The 24,491-nt window shown below is 43.8% G+C and overlaps 1 protein-coding gene across 9 annotated transcripts in view; it reads right to left on the bottom strand.

Moving 5' to 3' along the window:
- Positions 1–24,491, bottom strand: part of obscnb (obscurin, cytoskeletal calmodulin and titin-interacting RhoGEF b) — a 104,000-nt gene that overhangs the window by 70,074 nt on the left and 9,435 nt on the right. For all 9 annotated transcript variants that reach the window (XM_036966969.1, XM_036966970.1, XM_036966966.1 and 6 more), the window contains exons 2-22: positions 22,276–23,374; positions 17,320–17,589; positions 16,674–16,934; positions 16,121–16,426; positions 15,632–15,898; positions 15,256–15,362; positions 14,857–15,025; positions 13,845–14,117; positions 13,377–13,655; positions 10,292–10,570; positions 9,371–9,646; positions 8,677–8,955; positions 7,980–8,261; positions 7,122–7,397; positions 6,003–6,278; positions 5,348–5,623; positions 4,771–5,040; positions 4,407–4,679; positions 4,005–4,271; positions 3,521–3,790; positions 2,795–3,064 (exon numbers count right to left, since the gene is read on the bottom strand). In XM_036966969.1, coding sequence (XP_036822864.1) covers positions 2,795–3,064; positions 3,521–3,790; positions 4,005–4,271; positions 4,407–4,679; positions 4,771–5,040; positions 5,348–5,623; positions 6,003–6,278; positions 7,122–7,397; positions 7,980–8,261; positions 8,677–8,955; positions 9,371–9,646; positions 10,292–10,570; positions 13,377–13,655; positions 13,845–14,117; positions 14,857–15,025; positions 15,256–15,362; positions 15,632–15,898; positions 16,121–16,426; positions 16,674–16,934; positions 17,320–17,589; positions 22,276–23,365 — 6,316 coding nt within the window. In that variant the 5' untranslated portion in view covers positions 23,366–23,374. The remainder of the gene's footprint in view (positions 1–2,794; positions 3,065–3,520; positions 3,791–4,004; positions 4,272–4,406; positions 4,680–4,770; positions 5,041–5,347; positions 5,624–6,002; positions 6,279–7,121; positions 7,398–7,979; positions 8,262–8,676; positions 8,956–9,370; positions 9,647–10,291; positions 10,571–13,376; positions 13,656–13,844; positions 14,118–14,856; positions 15,026–15,255; positions 15,363–15,631; positions 15,899–16,120; positions 16,427–16,673; positions 16,935–17,319; positions 17,590–22,275; positions 23,375–24,491) is intronic.

The raw sequence follows: 24,491 nt of genomic DNA on the forward strand, positions 1-24,491 counted from the left end.
CAACGATTACCAGCTGCCTCTGATTGAGAACCATACCAGGCCAAACACAGAAATACCAACTCATAGAAAAACAAACATAGACAACCCACCCAACTCACGCCCTGACCATACTAAAACAAAGACATAACAAAAGAACTAAGGTCAGAACGTGACAGTCATAAATGTAAGGAAAGAAAGGTTGTGTTTTATGTCACACGATGTCACGCCCTGACCATAGAGAGCCTTTTATTCTCTATGTTGGATAGGTCGGGGTGTGACTAGGGTGGGTTATCTAGGTTATTATATGTCTATGTTGGCCTGGTATGGTTCCCAATCAGAGGCAGCTGTTTATCGTTGTCTCTGATTGGGGATCATATTTAGGCAGCCTTTTCCCACTGGGTTTTTGTGGGATCTTGTTTGTGTGTAGTTGCCAGTGTGCACTGCATTTGACTTCACATTTCGTTTTGGTTCTGTATTGTTTTGGTGAGTTTCTTTAATTGAACATGTGGAACTCTATGCATGCTGCGCCTTGGTCCGTTAATTCTACAAACGACCGTGACACACGATCTGTGAAGACTCCAAGCATTAACTCATGAATTATGGACAACTCGTGAACTAGCGTGTAAAACATGTTTTGATTCAACTTATGTATTATATTGAATGTAGGCTACCTGTTCTGCGTGTGGTCATGTGTTTAAAATTGCGTTGGCTGAGAGGGTAGGCTACAGGCTGTGGTGTAGGCCTAGTGGAGGGTAAACGCAAGTAAACACCGTTTACCCTTTAAAAAAAATGTAATGCATTAAAAGCATAGGGAGAGTGACTTTTTTCACCGCGACCGGCAATCAGAGTTTACTCACCTATAATAAAAATGTAAAAATTACACTACGTCACTTTCTAATGGTAGGCGTATTTGAAGTTTATGGTATGACACATTGTAGCCTAGCCTAGTAAATTGGCAGTGTGTCAGGGTGTTCTTTCACCGAGACAGTTTCAGACCCATTTCAGGTGTCCCGAATTTTCAGCCCCCCCCCCACCAATGTCATGGTGTAATTCACACTCTGGTTCCACACCTGGATTGTGCAACATTTGGCCATTATTCTTGTCAAATTTCTTCAAGCTCTGTCAAATTGGTCGTAGACAACCATTTTCAGGTCTTTCAAGAAGATTTAAATCAAACCATTAACTCGGCCACTCAGGAACATTCTCTGTCTTCTTGGTAAGCAACTCCAGTTTAGGCCTTGTGCCCTGCTGAAAGGTGAAATCATCTCCTAGTGTCTGGTGGAAAGCAGACTCAACCAGGTTATCTAGGATTTTGCCTGTGGTTAGCTCAATTCTGTTTATTTTTCATACTGAAACTCCCCAGTCCTTAATGATTACAAGCACATGATGCAGCTACCACTATGTTTGAAAATATGGAGAGTGGTACTCAGTAATGTGATGTGTTGGATTTTACCCAAACATTACACTTTCTAAGTTTACTGCTTTGCCACAATATTTGCATTATTACTATAGTGCCTTGTTGCAAACACGATGCATTTTTTTGAATATTTTTATTCTGTACAGGCTTCCTTCTTTTTACTCTGTCAATTAGGTTAGTATTGTGGAGTAACTACAATGTTGATCCATCCTCAGTTTTTTTTTCTATCACAGTTACTGGCCTAATGGTGAAATCCCTGAGCGGTTTCCTTCCTCTCCGGTAACTGAGTTAGGAAGGAGGGCTGTATCTTTGTCGTGATTGGGTGTATTGATACACCATCCAAAGCATAAATAATAACTTTACCACGCTCAGATGGATATATTCAATGTCTGCTTTTTTAAATTTTACACATCTACCAATAGGTGACCTTTACGAAGGATTGTAAAATCTCGCTGGTCTTTGTGGTTGAATCTGTGTTTGAAATTCACTGTTTGACTGAGGGACCATACATACGTATGTGTGAGCTAGAAATGTAGTCATTCAAAAATCAAACCTGTTACGGCTAGACGTTCCGCTGGAAGCCATAGGAACTGCAACCAGGCGCCTCATAAATCTAGTTTCCCATAGAAAAATAGAATAGAATACAATAGAAAAATAGAAACAACATACAATAGAAAATAGAAAAATTCCTGGATGGTTTGATCTCGGGGTTTCGCCTGCCAAATATGTTCTGTTATACTCAGACATTATTTTAACAGTTTTGAAACTTTAGAGTGTTTTCTATCCAAATCTACCAATTGCATATCCTAGCTTCTGGGCCTGAGTAGCAGGCAGTTTACTTTGGGCACGCTTTTCCTCCGGACGTGAAAATACTGCCCCCTATTCTAAAGTGGTTTTAAACACTTATATTTAACTTGGCAAGTCAGTTAAGAACAAATTCTTATTGTCAATGACAGCCTAGGAACAGTGGGTTAACTGCCTGTTCAGGCGCAGAGGTTTGGGGGGTTTGAACTTGCAACCTTCCGGTTTCTAGTCCAACGCTCTAACCACTAGGCTACCCTGCCGCCCACATAGTGAGTCCATGCAACTTATGTGACTTTTTAAGCAAATTTTTACTTATTTAGGCTTACCATAACAAAGGGGTTGAATACTTATTGACTCAAGACATTTCAGCTTTTAATGTTTAATTAATTAATTTTTTATTAATTTGTCAATTTATATATATATTACATTACAGGTTATTGTGTGTAGGCCAGTGACCAAAATCTAATACATTTAAAATGCAGGCTGTAACACAATAAAATGTGAAAAAAGTCAAGGGGTGTGAATAGTTTCTGTAGATACTCTACATAACCATAAAACTACCGCAGCTGTAAATAGGACACCATTCTTTCTTACCATCCACTGTGAGTTTGGCCTGGGTCTTGTCGTCCAGGGTCTCACAGGAGTAGTAACCACGGTCTGCCGTAGTCACACTCTTAAAGACCAGGGTCTGCTTGGCTCCGTCCACCCTGATCTCCATGTTGCCTCCAGGCTGTAGCACCACGCTGTTCTTCATCCACCTGACCTCTTTAGAGGGCTTACTCAGCTCTACCTCCAGCTTCACCTCCTTCTGTTCCTCCACCGCCATCACATTCTCCAGCTTCTTCTTGAACATCACCGGCTCCACTGCCAGGGCACAAAGAAAACACAGATATTAGAATTCCTTTCCGAAAACTGTAGCCCTTCTAAGCAAAATTGCCAGGTAAGTGTTAAAGCTGCAATATGTAACTTTTGGGCAACCTGACCAAATTCACATAGAAATGTGCATTATAGATGTCATTCTCATTGAAAGCAAGTCCAAGAAGCAGTACATCTGTTCCGTTTCTATGCTTCTCGCTCTTAAGTTTAGCTTTTGCATCTTTTACTTCTGGTTTTGTACACCAGCTTCAAACAGTTGAAAATACTACATTTTTGGTTATGGAAAAGATATTTCACAGTGGTTTAGATGGTAAAATGATTCTCTACACTATACTTGCTCTTTTGGTCACAAAAAACTGAAATTCGGCAAACTATTCGAATTTTAGCAAACAGGAGTTATTTCTCCATAGTGCAACTTTAAAGCGAATGGAGGTTGGTTCTTACGTTGCACTTGGAGGGTAGCACTGCAGGTTTTGCCCTCTGCATCAATGCTGATCTCTTGAGCATCATCCTGACTGACTGAGGTGACGGTGAGGGAGTGGCTGGTGCCCCCATGCTCAATCTTATATTTGGGCCCAGCAGTGATGGGCACGTTGTTGCAGAACCATTTCACGTTGACGTCAGCTGGGGTGACACTACACTTGAAGATGGCCTCCTTCCCCTCCACAGCAGCGACGTTGCTCAGCTTGGAAGTCAGCTTCACCAGTCTGGGTGCTGAAAAGGACAGAAAATAATAGATTACTTGGAGACATAATTAGACTCAGGAACACAGAAAATGTGTTAATATGGAAATGAATGGCTTAACATCTAGTGCGTTTGACTGTATGTCTGTAACTACTGTATGCTGTATCTTGTATATGTCTGTAACTACATCTTGTAGTAGTCAGTGACCAAGTTGTAAATCTAATGAAAACAAAGCCTCAGCTACCTTTGGTGGAGACCTTGGCGGAGGTCTTATCATCTTTGCATTCACAGCTGTATTCTCCCTCATCCTCTTTTGCCATTCCTGTCACAGTAAGGACCCGCTTGGGACCATCAGTGCTGACACAGAACCTGCCGCCGGGTTTGACCTCACAGCTGTTGTGGCGCCAGAGCACGTCCCCTAAGGCTCGGTTCATTTCACAGGTCAGTGTCAGTGTACCACCCAGCTCTGTGGCTACAGGCTGCAACTGCACCACAAACTTCAGCGGTGAGTCTGAAGAGAAACATGGCCAGCATTTCAATAGCTAAATGGAATATATAGGATCTTCATAGGTATTGACTATGCTCACAGAAACATACAACACTAGCCCGTCAATCATTTGTTCTGACGAATGAAAAGCAAACTAACCTTTGACTTGAACTTTGAACTCAAGCTTGTCGTCAGCAGTGTGGCAAGAGTAGGTGCCACTGTCTTTGACTTCAGTGGACTTCACAATCAGGGTATGAGAATGTCCCTCTCTCTTCATGTCATACTTAGAGCTCTCCTTCAACTCCACACCGTCCCTGAACCACTTAACGCTGGCACTCTCCGAAGTCAACTCAGTGGTCAAAACAATCTTCTCACTTGCTTGAACACTGCATGCACTCTTCACTGCAGTTTTTTTAAACTTGGCAGAGGATTCTAGAAACAAAAGAGAGAACTTGTTAGTATAGAGGTGATAGCAAAGAGATTTGGGTACAACAAATATTGTTGAAAGTCAATGACATCCTACCTGCCACCTCTATCTTGAAGGCCAACTTCTCCGCTCCAACCTCACAGGTGTACTCTCCAGCATCCTTCTTCTCCACCTTCTCTATCACCAGCTGACGAGTCTTGCCCTTTGTCTCCAAGGAGACTGTCTTACTGGAAGTCAGCAGCTTGCCATCCTTGTACCATTTCACCTCTGTCTCGGTATCAGACACCTCACAGCTCAGAGTGGCTTTCTGGGAGAGAGTAGCTTTCACCTCCTTCTGTACAGACTCCTTGTTGGAGAAGGTAGTCTCTGAAGGAGAAATCATGAAATGGCACAGTAATATTAGAAACCCTTCATTTAGGGTAGAACACAAAAAATACAGGATGAATATCTCTACATGGGATATACATGGGACTGGGAGTCAATAACCAGCAATTCAAATATAGTTTTAGATAGACACAAATATGCAACCCGAGAGACAGAAATCTACAACAAAAACAGACATTCAGAGAACATCGGCTTTTGTATATAACATTTTTTGGGGGGGGGGGCATTCAGCATCCAAAGCCTTGAGAGAGATATCAATATAGACAACCAGCTTTCATATCATCCATACCTGCCACCTGTATCCTGAAGGCCAGTTTCTCTGCTCCAACCTCACAGGTGTACTCTCCAGCATCCTTCTTCTCCACCTTCTCTATCACCAGCTGACGAGTCTTGCCCTTAGTTTCCATCTGGACGGTCTTACTGGAAGTCAGCAGCTTGCCATCCTTGTACCATTTCACCTCTGTCTTGGTATCAGACACCTCACAGCTCAGAGTGGCTTTCTGGGAAAGAGTAGCTTTCACCTCCTTCTGTACAGACTCCTTGTTGTTGAAGGCTGCCTGGACCTCTGAATGGGGATCAATTAAGGGTATGGTAAAATCAGAAACCCCCAATTCAGGGTAAAACAATCCCCACCCCAAATCAGAAACCATTAACATAATCTTGTACGTGACAGACAAAGGAGACATCAAGTGGTATTGCCAGAGTAAGTTAAAAATCAGCATTTCTCAAGCATTATGAGACAAAGACATTTCAACCAACAAAAGCAGACAAATCTTATATCAACATGAACAAAACAATCATAATAGACAACGGTATAACATCCCTTTGCTTGGGAGAAAACACACGGTGACAATGTAGAACACACACGGTATATTCACAACCATTCACCCACCAAAACCTTGAGAGAAACATCAATAGACAGCCAGCTCTCATATTGTCCCTACCTGCCACCTGTATCTTAAAGGCCACTTTCTCTGCTCCAACCTCACAGGTGTACTCGCCAGCATCCTTCTTCTCCACAATGTCCAACACCAGCTGACGAGTCTTGTCCTTTGTCTCCATGTGGACTGTCTTGCTGGTTGTCAGCAGCTTGCCGCCCTTGTACCATTTCACCTCCGTCTTGGTGTCGGACACCTCACAGCTCAGAGTGGCTTTCTGGGAGAGAGTAGCTTTCACCTCCTTCTGTACAGACTCCTTGTTGGAGAAAGCCGCTTGAGTTTCTGAGAAAACAATCATGGAGATGCATGGCAGTACCAGAAACATTAAATTCAAGGTCAAATAATCCCAACAACCAAACCAGATACCATGTCTTACACACAACAGACCCGGGGGACATAAAGAGATACAATTGCGAGATAAATTAACCATCTGCATTTCTAAAGCGGAAGACAATGAAGCAAAAAATACATTTCAAGACAATCAAACAACACAACAGTATAAGATCTCTTTTCTTTAGGGAAAACATTTATAGGCAATGTAGAGAACACATACACTGAGTGTACAAAACATTAGGAACACCTTCCTAATATTGAGTTGCACCCACTTTTGCCCTCAGAACAGCCTCAATGCGTTCCATAGGGATGCTGGCCCATTGTTGACTCCAAGGCTTCCCACAGTTGTGTCAAGTCGGCTGGATGTCCTTTGGGTGGTGGACCATTCTTGATACCCACAGGAAACTGTTGAGCGTGAAAAACCCAGCAGCATTGCAGTTCTTGATACACTTAAACCGGTGCGTCTGGCACCTACCACCATACCCCAATCAAAGGCACTTAAATATTTTGTCTTGTCCATTCAACCGCTGAATGGCACACATACACAATCCATGTCTCAGTTGTCTCAAGGCTTAAAAATCCTTCTTTAACATGTCCCCTCCCCTTCAACGACACTGATTGAAGTGACGTCAATAAGGGATCATAGCGTTCACCTGGATTCACCTGGTCAGTCTACGTCATGGAACGAGCAGGTGTTCCTAATGCTTTGTACACTCAGTGTATATTGACAACTATTTAGCCTCCAAAGCCTTCTGGGGAACAATAATAGACAGCGGCTTTATATGTCCATACCTGCCGTCTGAATCCTGAAGGCCAGTTTCTCTGCTCCAACCTCACATGTGTACTCTCCAGCATCCTTCTTCTCCACCTTCTCTATCACCAGCTGACGAGTCTTGCCATTAGTTTCCATGTGGACTGTCTCACTGGAAGTCAGCAGCTTGCCATCCTTGTACCATTTCACCTCTGTCTTGGTATCAGACACCTCACAGCTCAGAGTGGCTTTCTGGGAGAGAGTAGCTTTCACCTCCTTCTGTACAGACTCCTTGTTATAGAAGGCAGCCTGAGTTTCTGAAGGAGGAACCATTGAAGGATATGATGGAAATTAAAAACCTTCCACTCAATATAACATCAAAACAGGAACCATATCTGTAGACTGGACAAATACGGGAGGTATTGGACATTGAGCCGCCTTCCAAAGTCAACCATTGGAAATTCAAATGTTTTATGGAGACGGACACACACACACACACACCAGAACAACAAACAAGGAAACAGAGCACTCAGATATCCCCATGAGCAACATCAGTCAAACAAGACACACTATTAAAAGGACATTGTTGTGAGGAATCAAAACAACCAATTAAAAAACTCCCCAAACCTTTCTGTTTGTAAGATAGAACTTACAAATTCTATGGTCCCAATTACACTTTGAAAATAACAAAATAGCTGTAAGTTTGTAAGATAAAAACAGAACTGAAAATGTAACTGTGTGTGCCCCATAACATCTCCTCAGACCTAGGTGCTGTAAATCTCTTCTTGAAATAAGAATAATACAACTTGAATCGTAGGACAGACAAATGGGCAACCATTCCAGCAACCAAAGCCTAAATGGCATCACAGAGGGCATGAAACTAAAAAAGAACTCCTTACCTCCAGTCACGTGTATCTTGTAGGCCAGCTTTTCTGTTCCCACCTCACAGGTGTACTCTCCACCATCCTTCTTCTCCACCTTCTCTATCACCAGCTGACGAGTCTTGCCCTTTGTCTCCATGGAGACGGTCTTACTGGAAGTCAGCAGCTTGCCATCCTTGTACCATTTCACCTCTGCCTTGGTATCAGACACCTCACAGCTCAGAGTGGCTTTCTGGGAGAGAGTAGCTTTCACCTCTTTCTGTACAGAGTCCTTGTTGGTGAAGGCAGACTGTTGTGCTTCTGATGGAACAATCATTGAGGGGCAAAATGGCAGAAATGTTTAATTTGGGGTCAAACAGTATCAACACCAAACACAGGACACATCCCTTACTGTCCTGTACAGACCATGGGGACAATGAACTACAGAACATACACCAGGAGTCAACAATTCTAACATGATACGGAGACAAACAAACTATGCAACAAGCATGGAAACAGACTTTTTCAGACATAATATAAGCTAGAGCAACGACACAAATTGCAGGAGACATCAACTTGGGAAGACAACTCAACAAATGAAAGAACCTTTGTCAAACACAAGTTGTATTGGATAAATATCTGTAGGACAGGCATTTGGACAACCATCCCTCCCATTATAAGCTCTATAGCAGACGATAGACGGACAGTAAATCCAATAGTTGCAAAACATCCATACCTGCCACCTGAATCTTATAGACCAGTTTCTCCACTCCAACCTCACAGGTGTACTCTCCAGCATCCTTCTTCTCCACCTTCTCTATCACCAGCTGACGAGTCTTGCCCTTTGTCTCCATGGAGACGGTCTTACTGGAAGTCAGCAGCTTGCCATCCTTGTACCATTTCACCTCTGCCTTGGTATCAGACACCTCACAGCTCAGAGTGGCTTTCTGGGAGAGAGTAGCTTTCACCTCTTTCTGTACAGAGTCCTTGTTGGTGAAGGCAGACTGTTGTGCTTCTGATGGAACAATCATTGAGGGGCAAAATGGCAGAAATGTTTAATTTGGGGTCAAACAGTATCAACACCAAACACAGGACACATCCCTTACTGTCCTGTACAGACCATGGGGACAATGAACTACAGAACATACACCAGGAGTCAACAATTCTAACATGATACGGAGACAAACAAACTATGCAACAAGCATGGAAACAGACTTTTTCAGACATAATATAAGCTAGAGCAACGACACAAATTGCAGGAGACATCAACTTGGGAAGACAACTCAACAAATGAAAGAACCTTTGTCAAACACAAGTTGTATTGGATAAATATCTGTAGGACAGGCATTTGGACAACCATCCCTCCCATTATAAGCTCTATAGCAGACGATAGACGGACAGTAAATCCAATAGTTGCAAAACATCCATACCTGCCACCTGAATCTTATAGACCAGTTTCTCCACTCCAACCTCACAGGTGTACTCTCCAGCATCCTTCTTCTCCACCTTCTCTATCACCAGCTGACGAGTCTTGCCCTTTGTCTCCATCTGGACTGTCTTACTGGAAGTCAGCAGCTTGCCATCCTTGTACCATTTCACCTCTGTCTTGGTATCAGACACCTCACAGCTCAGAGTGGCTTTCTGGGAGAGAGTAGCTTTCACCTCCTTCTGTACAGACTCTTTGTTGGTGAAGACAGCCTGGGCTTCTGTAAATCAACCATTAGCAATTCAAATATAGAATGGGAATAGACACACAGCCCCAAAAGGGACAGAGACCAGTGAGACGTCCCAATAAGCAACAATAGCAAGTCAGAAGTCAAAACAACCAGAGCCATATCAAGCAAAGAAACAACCTTGATGCGCCAAATACAGGTGTAGGATTTTTGCCAGTTTGCTACAGCAGGAAGATAATCCTGCAGCAACAGTAAATGGGAATTGTTTGTAGGGGTTGCTACATTTTTCGTAAGGCAAAATCAAGTCTGAAATGTCAAAGAGGAAATTACAAACTTTAAAAGCATTTTTAAAATTCAAATACACTACAAGTTTCACATTTCCTGTATTGCAGTAAAGTTGTCCTGCAACAGGGTGATCAAATTAAGATCATACCACCTTGTCTGGTAGAATCAACTAATCCTAAAATTGCAATTTTAACACTACGGCAACAACAAAATAGGCATTGGTTTCTGACTGAGACTAAATCTAAATGTAATTTAACAGTACATTTGCCAAAGCTTCCCAGAAGAGAGATAAATATAAAACAGTTATATTTTCCTAAGATAAACATGTCAAATGTGCATATCAGACAACCATTCCAGCAAAAGCAGACCAGACAGCGAGTAGATCCTCCTTACCTGTCACCTGAATCTTATAGACCAGTTTCTCCACTCCAACCTCACAGGTGTACTCTCCAGCATCCTTCTTCTCCGCCTTCTCTATCACCAGCTGACGAGTCTTGCCCTTTGTCTCCATGTGGACTGTCTTACTGGAAGTCAGCAGCTTGCCATCCTTGTACCATTTCACCTCTGTCTCGGTATCAGACACCTCACAGCTCAGAGTGGCTTTCTGGGAGAGAGTAGCTTTCACCTCCTTCTGTACAGACTCCTTGTTGGTGAAAGCAGACTGTTGGGTTTCTAAGGGAACAATCATGGAGGGGCAAAGTTGCATCACAAGGGTTTAAACACTAAAAGCATGATATTTCGACTCTGGACATTTGTCTCTCTCTTTCTCTCCCTTCCCGGAGGACCTGAGCCCTAGGACCATGCCTCAGGACTACCTGACCTGATGACTCCTGGCAGTCCCATTACCCAGTCCACCTGGTCGTGCTGCTGATCCAGTTTCTGCTGTTTTGCTTGTGGCTATGGCACCCTGACCTGTTCACCAGACATGCTACCTTGTTGTGCTGCTGCTCCAGTTTCAACTGTTGAGTCTGCAGCCTTTGAACCCTGACCTGTTCACCGGATGTGCTACCTTGTCCCAGACCTGCTGTTTTTTTTACACTCTCTCTCCCTCTCCCTCTCTCCCTTCCTGTATACCACATCTGCTGTCTCAACCTCTGAATGCTCGGCTATGAAAAGCCACCTGACATTTACTCCTGAGGTGCTAACATGTTGCACACTCCACAACAGCTGTGATTAATATTTGACCCTGCTGGTCACCTATGAACGTTTGAACAACTTGAAGAACGATCTGGGCTTAGTGGCCATGTACTCTTATAATCTCCACATGGTACAGCCAGAAGTGGACTGGCCACCCCTCAGAGCCTGGTTCCTCTCTAAGTTTCTTCCTAGGTTCTTGCCTTTCTAGCCACTGTGCTTCTACATCTGCATTGCTTGATGGTTGGGGATTTATGCTGGGTTTCTGTATAAGCACTTTGTGACATCTGCTGATGTAAAAAGGGCTTTATAAATACATTTGATTGATTGATTGAATGATTGATTGACATGGGTAGCATTGACTGATAGTTCAGCATGTCAACCACCTATAACTCTAATATTGCAGAGACAGAGACAGCGCGCCATTGAAGTGTCCTGAGAAGCCATGATATTCACCCAATGAAACAACTTCGAAGCCCAAATCTACAAACCATGATCAATCTGATAAACTCACAGATTTCATTCTCAATTATAACATATTGAAACTAACAAAACAACCATACATTTCTAAGATAACGAGCAGAGCGGAAGCAATTCAAATGTACAGTGCCTTGCGAAAGTATTCGGCCCCCTTGAACTTTGCGACCTTTTGCCACATTTCAGGCTTCAAACATAAAGATATAAAACTGTATTTTTTTGTGAAGAATCAACAACAAGTGGGACACAATCATGAAGTGGAACGACATTTATTGGATATTTCAAACTTTTTTAACAAATCAAAAACTGAAAAATTGGGCGTGCAAAATTATTCAGCCCCTTTACTTTCAGTGCAGCAAACTCTCTCCAGAAGTTCAGTGAGGATCTCTGAATGATCCAATGTTGACCTAAATGACTAATGATGATAAATACAATCCACCTGTGTGTAATCAAGTCTCCGTATAAATGCACCTGCACTGTGATAGTCTCAGAGGTCCGTCAAAAGCGCAGAGAGCATCATGAAGAACAAGGAACACACCAGGCAGGTCCGAGATACTGTTGTGAAGAAGTTTAAAGCCGGATTTGGATACAAAAAGATTTCCCAAGCTTTAAACTTCCCATGGAGCACTGTGCAAGCGATAATATTGAAATGGAAGGAGTATCAGACCACTGCAAATCTACCAAGACCTGGCCGTCCCTCTAAACTTTCAGCTCATACAAGGAGAAGACTGATCAGAGATGCAGCCAAGAGGCCCATGATCACTCTGGATGAACTGCAGAGATCTACAGCTGAGGTGGGAGACTCTGTCCATAGGACAACAATCAGTCGTATATTGCACAAATCTGGCCTTTATGGAAGAGTGGCAAGAAGAAAGACATTTCTTAAAGATATCCATAAAAAGTGTTGTTTAAAGTTTGCCACAAGCCACCTGGGAGACACACCAAACATGTGGAAGAAGGTGCTCTGGTCAGATGAAACCAAAATTGAACTTTTTGGCAACAATGCAAAACGTTATGTTTGGCGTGAAAGCAACACAGCTCATCCCTCTGAACACACCATCCCCACTGTCAAACATGGTGGTGGCAGCATCATGGTTTGGGCCTGCTTTTCTTCAGCAGGGACAGGGAAGATGGTTAAAATTGATGGGAAGATGGATGGAGCCAAATACAGGACCATTCTGGAAGAAAACCTGATGGAGTCTGCAAAAGACCTGAGACTGGGACAGAGATTTGTCTTCCAACAAGACAATGATCCAAAACATAAAGCAAAATCTACAATGGAATGGTTCAAAAATAAACATATCCAGGTGTTAGAATGGCCAAGTCAAAGTCCAGACCTGAATCCAATCGAGAATCTGTGGAAAGAACTGAAAACTGCTGTTCACAAATGCTCTCCATCCAACCTCACTGAGCTTGAGCTGTTTTGCAAGGAGGAATGGGAAAAAATGTCAGTCTCTCGATGTGCAAAACTGATAGAGACATACCCCAAGCGACTTACAGCTGTAATCGCAGCAAAAGGTGGCGCTACAAAGTATTAACTTAAGGGGGCTGAATAATTTTGCACGCCCAATTTTTCAGTTTTTGATTTGTTAAAAATTTTGAAATATCCAATAAATGTCGTTCCACTTCATGATTGTGTCCCACTTGTTGTTGATTCTTCACAAAAAAATACAGTTTTATATCTTTATGTTTGAAGCCTGAAATGTGGCAAAAGGTCGCAAAGTTCAAGGGGGCCGAATACTTTCGCAAGGCACTGTACATTTTCCAAACCATCTCCAAGGACTGAGAGGGATTTGAACGACTGGCACATGAACAACCACTCCAGCAACCTTTGTCAAAAGCAGACAATAGATAGTCAGAATATTACCTGAAACATGTATTTTAAAGACCAGCTTCTCTGCTCTAGCCTCACAGGTGTATTCTCCAGCATCCTTCTTCTCAATTTTGTCTACTACCAACAGACGACTCCTGCCCTTTGTCTCCGTGGAGACTGTCTCAGTGGAAGTCAGCAGCTTGCCGTCCTTGTACCATTTCACCTCAGTCTTTGGGTCGGACACTTCACAGCTCAGAGTGGCTTTCTGGGAGAGAGTAACTTTCACCTCCTTCTGTACAGACTCCTTGTTGTAGAATACTGCCTGTTGGGCTTCTGTGGGAACAATCATAGAATGGCACAGTAAAATCAGAAACATTTATTTTAGGGTTGAACACAAAAAACAGGAACAATAGTTGCATAGGCAGTCTGGGATTCTGAAGGTTTGCCTAGGTTATTAAACAAACTGAAATACAATGATACTATTGGTCCAGTGTGCTCGACAGACATTTCCTTCTCTCTTACCTTTGATCTTGACCTGGAATGTGACTTTGTCCTCGACTGTCTCGCAGGAGTAGTGTCCCTCGTCACTCTTCTTGGCATTCTTGATGACCAGTCTCCTCTGTGTCCCTTTGGAGACGACGGTGGTTCTTTGGTCCTCGGTGACCAGTGTCTGATCCTTCCTCCACACCACCACCGCGCTTGCAGACGACACCTCGCAGTTCAACTCCAGGTCCCCGCTGAGGGCAGGCGCCACCTCCATGGGACCCCTGGGCTTGTTCAGGAACTTGGCTTCATCTGGAAGAGAAACAGGGATGGGATTTGTCATCAAGAACAAACACTTGAATTGTCCACTTTTTTTCTTTCATAGAAATGTGGCAGCAATCCATTGACACCTTAAGGTTATAATTAAATGTTAACAAAGAACCATATGGAATTGAATATTTAAATAATAAACGCAATGACAGATTTTATCTGTGATGAGTTATTCGCTTTTTCAAATACTGGATTATTCTATTATAACCAAACAGTTACATTTCATACACCATCATATGATAGGTGGGTGTCTGCCTGAGCGTGGTTGGAGGATGGGGGACGGTACCAGTGACACATTGGACTTTATTACAGGATGACAGAGAGCTCTTTTCCATGCTAGACGGCTCACTACCACCTGGTGTTAGCTGTCACAGCCCAGTCTCTGTGTGTCACGTGGCGTGAGAGGGGCTTTCTGTCGGCAATGTAGGTTAGAGGTTGCATTTGATACACTGTCACTTTAAGACTCGGGGTCTGACTAACCCACTGGATTTAGATTTTTAAAACATTTCAAAATTAAAAACGGTGTTCAGTGAAAGTATACAGCATTTTGCTATTCCTGCAACTCTAATAAAAGGATATGGGGATCTGAGGTACCAGGTTTCCACTTCCCACAGGGTGCATACATGTGCCCATTGGAGTGCTTTCTTCTTTCTAGCGTGACAGATTACTACAGGAGTTGAGGTGAATCTTTTTTCTTGATCTTTCGACTGTCCTGTTGTACCTTTTAGAGAAAGCTGCAGGGACATTCGGTCTTCGTTTAAGACACACTCATAGATGCCCGTGTCCTCTCCGGTGACGTTGTGCACCATCAGGATCCTCTTGCGGTCGGTGCTTATGCACTCATACTTCTTGCCCACCTTCAGCTCCCGTCCATTCTTCATCCAGACCACCTACAGAGTTAGAGGGAACGTTCAAAATTCGGCGGAACACACAACCCACATAAGAGTCAGCCCAACCCATTCATTAACACAGTGAATTGAATCGGAACAATTCTAAAGAGTTACGTTATTTTGGTATTTATTACACTACCCCTTTTACATTTCATAACCCTAACAGACCAATAAAGCATGACTTTGTTCATTCTTTCATTCAGTCATCTGGACTTTTCCCCACTACACACCTGAGCATCATAATCGGACACCTCTGTGGTCAGCTGGGCGGAGGACTGGGCGCTGCAGGTCACCACCTCGGTGTGAGCGGACTTACTGGTGAACCGGACAGCTGGAGCTACAAATAGAGGTTTCACCTGTAGCTGTTGTTTGTGGAAAAATCCCATGGAACGATGAGGACTGTCTACCAACATAAATCACCTGAGGAACTGAAGTTACCTGAACCTGAGGTTCCTAACTGCTTATATAGCATGAATACAAAAGGACTCATAAAGACACTGCATATAGAGCCTCTATACAGGCAAGTCTAATCATCAATCTAATGAAGACCTGCACATTCAACCCACAGATCTTATTCTTGGCATTGCTCTCTATTCCAGTGCTTACCCTTCACGTGGAGTATACAAGAGCTCTCGGAGCCACCGCCCACAAATTTGACCGCGGCTCCATTCATCTCCATCGAGACGGTTCGGATCGTCAGCGTATGTGTGGTCTTTTGGCGTGTGATGAGGTAGTCAGCCCCACTCCGCAGGAGGCGGCCGTTGATAGACCAGGAGCCAGAGCACACGGCAGACAGGTCCACGGAGAGGGAGGCCTCCTCGCCTGAGATGGCTGTGCTGTTCATCAGGCCTGTCTTCACCTCTGCAGAGGGCTCTGGAAGAAAGGGTGAAATAAACCACGTCAATATGCTTCATTCAAAAGCAGCGTGCTGGAGTTTTACTTGAAGTGATCAACTCTGGAGAGGGCGTGGTTTATAGGACGTATTGTCTCACCGCTAGGGGTTTAGAGTTGATTATTCTTGTTGTTAAGCCAGAGACAGAGAGAAAGAAATTACACATGGGGGAGTAATGATAATGAGATGTTTCTCTGTCTCACCGAGGTAGAAGGTCCCAGGCACCTCCACATACTGGCTCTGGCCGTAGTCGTTGACTGCGGAGATGCGGAACTGGTAGCTGGCCTCCTCTGTGATATTCTGGATCGTGATCTCAGTAAAGGGGCTGACTTCCATGCCGTTGCACCTCTGCCAGGTCTGGGCACCCACCTTCCTCCTCTCTACCATGTACCCTTTGATGGGCACGGGGCGGTCACTGTCTGGGGGGGACCAGTGGAGGGTGATGGACGAGTCGGTCTTGTTACGCACCACCACGTCGATAGGGGGATCTGGAGGGTGCTTTCTGGCAGCTGCGGAGGGAGGTGTAGTTCGATTAGGCTCATGATACATCCTGAGACAATTCTAAGTGACATGATGTATCTGCAGATGGACATAACATAAGAGTTAACCTGTGTGATGGGATTATTCAAACGTGTGTTCTAATTGAGGATTCCCTTATTTAGTGTCGTGATAGGAAAAGGGCTTTGAGTCTGTGTTTTCTTGGGAGGGGGGGTTGAGTCTGTGTTCTACGCAAGTAGGTCTATGTCTGTAGCTCACCCGTGACTGAGAATCGTGTGGAGGTCTTGCAGTCTCCAGCCACAAAAGCCACCTCTCCTGAGTCGTCGGCCTGGCAGTGGCTGATGGTTAGCGTGTACTGTCTGAGGGTGCACGCAATGGATATCCGTGTGTCCGGCTTCAGGCGCTCGCCGTTGCGCGTCCAGTAGGCGTCAGAACAGGGGTGCTCCAGCTCCACGCAGAAGATCACTGTATCACTCACCGACACTACAGTCCTCCTGGGAAGCTTCTTAGTGATGTTCCCTGGAAGTGACAAGCACAGGGGTCACCAAAGGGCAGGTGTAGTGTGGTCTACAACGCTGCAGCACTAGCACTGTGCAAACTAAATACCAAGGTTATTGTCCCCTGGAGAGGTCATAAATGAAATTGGAAACCCCCTTTGCGCCGTTAAATGTTTTGACAGCATTTTCACAGTATCGTTTGACAGTAATATGCAGTAATGCCTATTACATGACGAAACTGCACAACATGTCATTGTAAACTAAAGCAATGTTAACTTCTGTCTTACATGTTTCCCATCAAAGTATATGTAGGGACAATCTCAATGTTGATGATGTTGCCTTATCTGTTAATGGATGCATCAGAAGGTTGTCAGAAGACTAGAGAGACTAGAAAATGGCTCTCGTACCCAGCACAGTGAGCTCGGCTACGGTGCGGCTCCCCTCCTTCATCTCGCAGATGTAGACGGCATCATCATTAGTGGTGACATTGCGGATGGTGAGGCGACGCATGGTCCCCTCCTCCTCCATGCAGTACTTGGAGCTGTCCTCCAGACGTGTCTCCTCCATGAACCAGCTGGCCTGGCTAGCCGAAACGGGCACCTCACACAGCAGCATCGCCGTCATCTTCTCCTGGACCTCCACATCCTGCAGCTTCCTCCTGAACGGCACCTTGGGCTCTGAGGATCATGGGAAGAGTGCAGAATAATTCTCAAAAGGTGAGGAAAATTATGCATATTGGTAGATACTGTTGGGGTAGGTTCCTTGTTCGTTGTCAATCATTTGCTTATTGGTGAAATCAGCAATCAGACAATATCTTTAAGTAATTCAATCATTCATTTATTAATGTACTGTAATTGCAGACAGAAGTTGACAACGGGAACATAGCACGCATGTTTCCGAGTAAGTTCTGCAAAATAGAAAAGGGTCCAAGTTGCTTTAATATGCTTGCAGTCAACCCCTAGCGATGTAACGGCCTACGTCAACACCTTCTACTCATGAGACCAAGCCCATGCATCAGGAGAGACAATAGTTCCAGTGTTTTCTAAGGGCTCAGCAGTAATATTCCACTCCCCAAGTTGCTTTATAGTGGTATGTCTGACTAGTCTCTTATCTCTTTTACTCCCCTGCAGGGTTCTGTGTCTATGAATCTCTATTAGCCTTGAGGCGCTTTCTCACAGACACCCTATTTTTACTGCAATAGCTCACACCACTCTCAGACTGTTTCTTATAAGAAGCAGAGACTAGAAAAGAACTGTGGAACAATATTAAACCTTATAAAGCATATATATTGCTAATATGTAGTCAAGGACCCTATAAATGTAGTGGGGGAGGGGTCTTATAGCCCTTCCCCTTCTATTAATACAACATAAGCATAATCAATTATTATAATACATCAATAATTTGGTCCAGCCCCTATCATGACCCAAAGGTGAACCCCATCAATACGTAAGTCAATTGCTCAAAAAGTCTATATCTTTTTGTTTTTGCCTATTCAATGGTGTCTTTCTTTGAATACACTGTGCCATACAATGCCTTGGGCTCTGACACAGGAAGATTACAGAAACATTTTCAAAAGGTGAGTGACATCCAGTAATTAAATGAGCTAATACATCTACAGTATCTCTGAACACTCCATGCACCCCTTTAAATGAGTATGTGTACAGTAGTAGAGCTTCAATCACTTATGTATTTAATCTGTAATCCATGGACAACCCAATAATCTCCAACCAATCCACCCCAGGAAAGAAGTGTAAAAACGTGATACACACACATGATTTATGACTGTCTATGGGCTCCAATAAATTACTCAGGGTATAAAAATAACATGTACAATCGTTAGAGAGCAGATTACAGAAACAAAAGGAATCTTCTCCATTTAGGCTTAATAACACTGGTGTAAAGTACTTAAGTAAAATAATGTTTGAAAGTACTACTTATGTCGCTTTTTAGGGTATCTGTACTGCCAACTTTTACTTTTACTTCACTACATTCCTAAATAAAATAATGTACTTTTTACTCCATACATTTTCCCTGACACCCAAAAGTACTCGTTACATTTTGACAGGAAAATGGTCCAATTCACACACTTCAAGAGAACATATTGGTCATTCCTAGTGCCTCTGATCTGGTGGACTCACTAAACACAATTGTTTTGTTTGTAAATTAGTGTTGGAGTGTGCCACTGGTTATCCGTTTTAAAAAAAATAATAATAATTGTGCCGCCTGGTTTGCTTAATATAAGGAATTTGAAATTGTTTATACTTTTACTTTTGATACTTAAGTACATTTGAGCAATTCCATTACTTTTGATACTTAAGTATATTTAAAACCAAAAACTTTTAGACTTTTACTCAAGTATTATTTTACTGGGTGACTTTCACTTTTACTTGAGTCATTTTCTATAATGGTATCTTGAGTGGGTTGAGTCACTGACGTGATCTTCCTGTCTGGGTTGCCCCCCCCCCCCCCCCCCCCCCCCCCTTGGGTTGTGCCGTGGCAGAGATCTTTGTGGGCTATACTCTTGTCTCAGGCTGATAAGATGGTGGTTGAAGATATCCCTCTAGTGGTGTGGGGGCTGTGCTTTGGCAAAGTGGGTGGAGTTGTATCCAACCTATTTGGCCCTGTCCGGGGGTATCGTCGGATGGGTCCACAGTGTCTCCCAACCCCTCCTGTCTCAGCCTCCAGTATTTATGCTGCAGTAGTTTATGTGTCGAGGGGCTAGGGTCAGTTTGTTATATCTGGAGTATTTCTCCTGTCTTATCTGGTGTCCTGTGTGAATTTAATTATGCTCTTTCTAATTCTCTCTCTTTCTCTCTTTCTTTCTTTCTTTCTCTCTCTCAAAGGAACTGAGCCCTAGGACCATGCCTCAGGACTACTTGGCCTGATGACTCCTTGCTGTCCCCAGTCTACCTGGCTGTGCTGCTGCCCCAGTTTCAACTGTTCTGCCTGCGGCTATGGAACCCTAACCTGTTCACCAGACGAGCTACCTGTCCCAGACCTGCTGTTTTCAACTCTCTAGAGACAGCAGGAGCGGTAGAGATACTCTGAATGATCGGCTATGAAAAGCCAACTGACATTTACTCCTGAGATGCTGACCTGTTGCACCCTTGACAAGCACTGTGATTATTATTATATGACACTGCTGGTCATCTATAAACATTTGAACATCTTGGCCATATTCTGTTATAATCTCCACCCGGCACAGCCAGAAGAGTACTGGCCACCCCTCATAGCCTGGTTCCTCTCTAGGTTTCTTCCTTGGTTCCTGCCTTTCTGGGGAGTTTTTCCTAGCCACAGTGCTTCTTCACCTGCATTACTTGCTGTTTGGGGTTTTAGGCTGGGTTTCTGTACAGCACATTGAGATATCAGCTGATATCAGGGCTTCATAAATACATTTGATATCTTTACTTTTACTCAAGTATGACAATTTAGTACTTTTTCCACCACTGCGTAATAATGCTTTAGTTCTCTACGATGTAACTGCCTATTTACTTTATTATGGAATGAGTTTACAAGGCAATTTACAATGGGTTCAAAATAGTGGCTTATGCTTTTGGGGAAATCATATTCACTTACATTTTGGGTAAGCCTTTATGTGCTGCTCTCATCTTTCCACATATCGTATCCTCTAAATGTGTGTGTTTTGAATGTTTGGCTGGGACTTTGACTACTGAGTAGGTTTCTATTATGACCTTTTCCAACGTTGCTTCTTGCGTCCCAGAGGGGTTATCAAATTATCTGGTATTAATAGGAACACTGGTGCATGCAGGGCAGAGGGATACAGCCCCTCTCCTTTGCAAATCCCCCGACAAAATCCTATAAAACAACAAGGCAGGCATGTCGAGTATCCATTATCTGGCGTCAATTATAACCAGACACAACCAAATGCCAGCCATGGGCTCTGCACTCACTGTCAAATTGAGACAGAGATTAACAACCGCCATTGATAATCCATGCTCCAGGTTTCTAGCCAATCAGGGGTTCCTCATGGAAAGTCACCCTAGCTCTGGCGCTTGGGGGTAACAGTGGGCTGATAGCCACTGTGAAATACTCATCACCGGCAGAAAATAGATGAAACACAACACTCCTCCTTCATGTTGCTGCCAGCATTCCACCACTTAGTTGCGCAGTTTAAGTCTACAGTATGTTGGAAAAGAGTAACACTGTGCTCAGGTGAACGTTTTAGCTTACTTTGGTTAATTCTGGTAGTGTAGACCAGGGGAGAACGACTGCCCCCTCTCATCAAGTCATGAAATTCAAGGCTGGCCGCGGTACTGCAAGCATTGTTAGCAGAAAACAGGATTTCCCGTTATAGTGAATGGGGAAATGGCAATCTTTGTTGCCAATCTAACTCAATGAAAAGTGCAACGCCACTACCTGCACTAGCTCAAACTGCGCATGTTATGTCTTTATAAGACGCCATCTTAAATGCGCTATGGTGTCTTCACGTATGAATGTCACATGATCGATGGTTTTGTCCATTCATTTATACAGTCATTGGTGTAGACAGATTTGATGAGATTAATTTCAGCTATATTTAAAAATATATATATATTTATAATATATATACTAGTCCAGTATCAGCAATTCATATAGAGCCATGAGAGTTAATCTTAAAGTCATTAAACATTTTATGGAAAAACTACCCTCACTTTTTCCTCAGCAGTCAAGTGATGAACTAGACTTGGGAGTATGGCAATGCGAGATATGTAAAAACTAAACAGACGGGCTTATTTTAGAATGGAGAAATTGATATTATCATGCATAGAGTAAATTCACTATTTTACATCATTTTTTTTTTTTTACCTTTATTTAACCTTTATTTAACTAGGCAAGTCAGTTAATAACAAATTCTTATTTTCAATGACAGCGGTATGCTGTGGGCAGAACGACAGATTTGTACCTTGTCAGCTCAGGGGTTTGAACTTGCTTGCAACCTTCCGGTTACTAGTCCAACGCTCTAACCACTAGGCTACCCTGCCACCCCATTTACAGTATATTGAAATACTGTACCAACATAACAGCATATTCAGTGGCGTAGCGCATTTTAGTGGGGCCCCCCGCAAGGTCCGAGCAAAGGTCCCCCCCATTGCAAAAAAAAGAAAACAAAAACATTGTACTTTTTTTTGCAAAGTGCTATTTTACACATTTTGCCATGAGGCTGAGAGAAAAATATGAAGTTTTAAAGCTAATTTCCCGTCATTCCAAAAAATGAAATCATGGCTTATGACGTGTTCATATGCTATCTGGGGGGCCCGACCTCCGGGGGAACCCCAACCACGAGGGCTGCGGGGGCGTGTGCTACACCAGTGAGCATACTGCATATCAAGCTTGTCAAAAGGTTTAAAAAAAGCTCTTCTTACCTTTAACAATCACCAGCACAGCGCTGTAGGTTTGTCCAGCCATGTTGGAGGCATTACAGGTGTACAGGCCGTTGTCGCTCTGCTTGCAGTACAGGATCTTGAGGATGAAATTCTCAGCCTGGTCCTCATACATGATGTGCCTACGTCCCTCGCCGATGTTCCCCCCATCCTTCCTCCAGATGATATGAGGCTTGGGGTGACCCGTCACGAAGCAGCTGAGCTTGGCATGCTTGCCCTCAGTCACCGTGCAGGTGCGGGTGAAGACGCTTTTGGGTAGCTGGCTGACCAGTGCTGCGCTGCCGTGGTCCAGACCCAGAGCGCTCAGCCCGTCTGTGACCATAGTGGTGGCCGTGGACGAGGTGGTGGTGGAGTTGTGAGAGGAGCTGCGGGTCTCTGCTGTGCGGTAGATGGAGATCCCTTCTTTACGCTTCTGCATGTGGGAGAGGAGGGAGGTGCTCTTGTCCTGGCCCAGGTGACGGGAGTCCTGGGTGTCTATGACCAAGGCAGCGGCAGAGTTCGAGCGGCCCACCGAGTTCTGGGCGCGGCAGGTATAAGTGCCGCTGTCTAGGCTGCGCACGCTCTGGATCCTCAGGGAGCTGCTGTCGCCGTCCGAGGACACCTTGATGCGGTTTGTCTCGGCTAGGTAACGCCCGTCCTTATCCCAGTCAAATTTGGGCTCTGGGTAAGCAGCAACCCGGCAGTGGAAGACCACATCGCCCCCCAGGCCCACACGTGCAGAGGTAGGCTTGACCATGAAGACGGGGGCCCTGTCCACCATCTCCTGTGGAAGGCCTACATGAAGGGTTACACATGCGTATGCCTCCCCGACGTTGTTCTTGGCCCGGCACATGTACTGACCGCTGTCTTCCAGGGTTAGATCGTAGATGGTGAGGCGGTAGACATTACCATCATCCACCGTCTTGAAGCGGCCCCCGGAGGTCAGACGTAGCTTCTCCTTTTCCCAGGTAATCAGTAGGGTGGGGTTGCCCACGATGGTGCAGCTTAGAGTGGCATCCTTGCCCACGCACACTGCGAACGCTTTGGGCCGCGTGAGGAATCTGGGGGCCCCTCCAAACAGGTTCTGGTCCATTACTGGTTCCTAGATTACCAAAGAAATAATGCCAGTTAGAATAGAAACACACAATTGAAAGGAATCAATGCATGAGTATAGAATATAGAAGTATAGAATAATATATCCAGTAAGTGAGGGTAATATAGATACAATATAGAATAATACTAAGATATATCAAGATCATAAGGCAAAAAAAGTAAGATGTCCTTCTATTGTTGTTGTCAATCATTTAAATCACTTGCCTCTTGAACTACGTATGACACTACACGACCTCTAGTGTCTCATTCTTCTCATGCCTGACACTAATGCCTAACATGATCATGTAATAACACTACACCAGGAAGTAATGACTTGAAGGTTTGGCAAACCTTGTTCTCACATAGAGGCATAATGTGTTTGAGTGGGCCACTATGGAGTGAATTGATTGCTGCAAATTGAGATCGTTTTCATAGGAACTTGGAAGAATGTGTTAACATGTCTCACATTTGGCTCAGATATTTCTAGTGAAGTCTGTCTGACATGGAAGTCAACAAAATGTAAGATTTGCATTGATGACTGAAAACTACGGTTCAAAAAGGACATGCTGATTTAAAAAAAAATGTTTATCTCGTTATGTTGAGATCCCAATTTATTTATCTCATGATCACGACATAACAAATGTTGTTTTGTCGAGATCACGAGATAAACTCTGTAAATAGGAATGGACGCATTGATGATAGATTGACTGTATGGCTGGGGTGGCAAAGCCCACAGCGGATCAGCGTATAGGTTTTCATTGATTGCTACACTAAAGGATGGTGCGTTTCATGCTAACTTGAGCTAAGTAAGAGCTCTTGGGGCATCTAATCCCTCGTGGGGCATTTAAACCCTGAATGATGCCTGACAGGTAACTCTGAGTCTGTATGCCACCCCCAAGACCACAGCCAATCGCAAGCAACAACACAGCTAGCATGACTAGTCTTGTAAGCGAGATATCTCGCTAGTTAGTCGATTTTTTTACAATGTTTGCAAACTGATACGTGTCACGTATTAATGACAAAATAACATGAAAAACAGGCAACAACAAAAATAAATAACAATAAATAAATATATACAGGACCAGTCAAAAGTTTGGACACACCTACTCATTCCAGGGTTTTCCTTT

Source organism: Oncorhynchus mykiss, chromosome 28, assembly GCF_013265735.2.
Source record: "Oncorhynchus mykiss isolate Arlee chromosome 28, USDA_OmykA_1.1, whole genome shotgun sequence".
NCBI classification, from domain to species: Eukaryota; Metazoa; Chordata; class Actinopteri; order Salmoniformes; family Salmonidae; genus Oncorhynchus; species Oncorhynchus mykiss.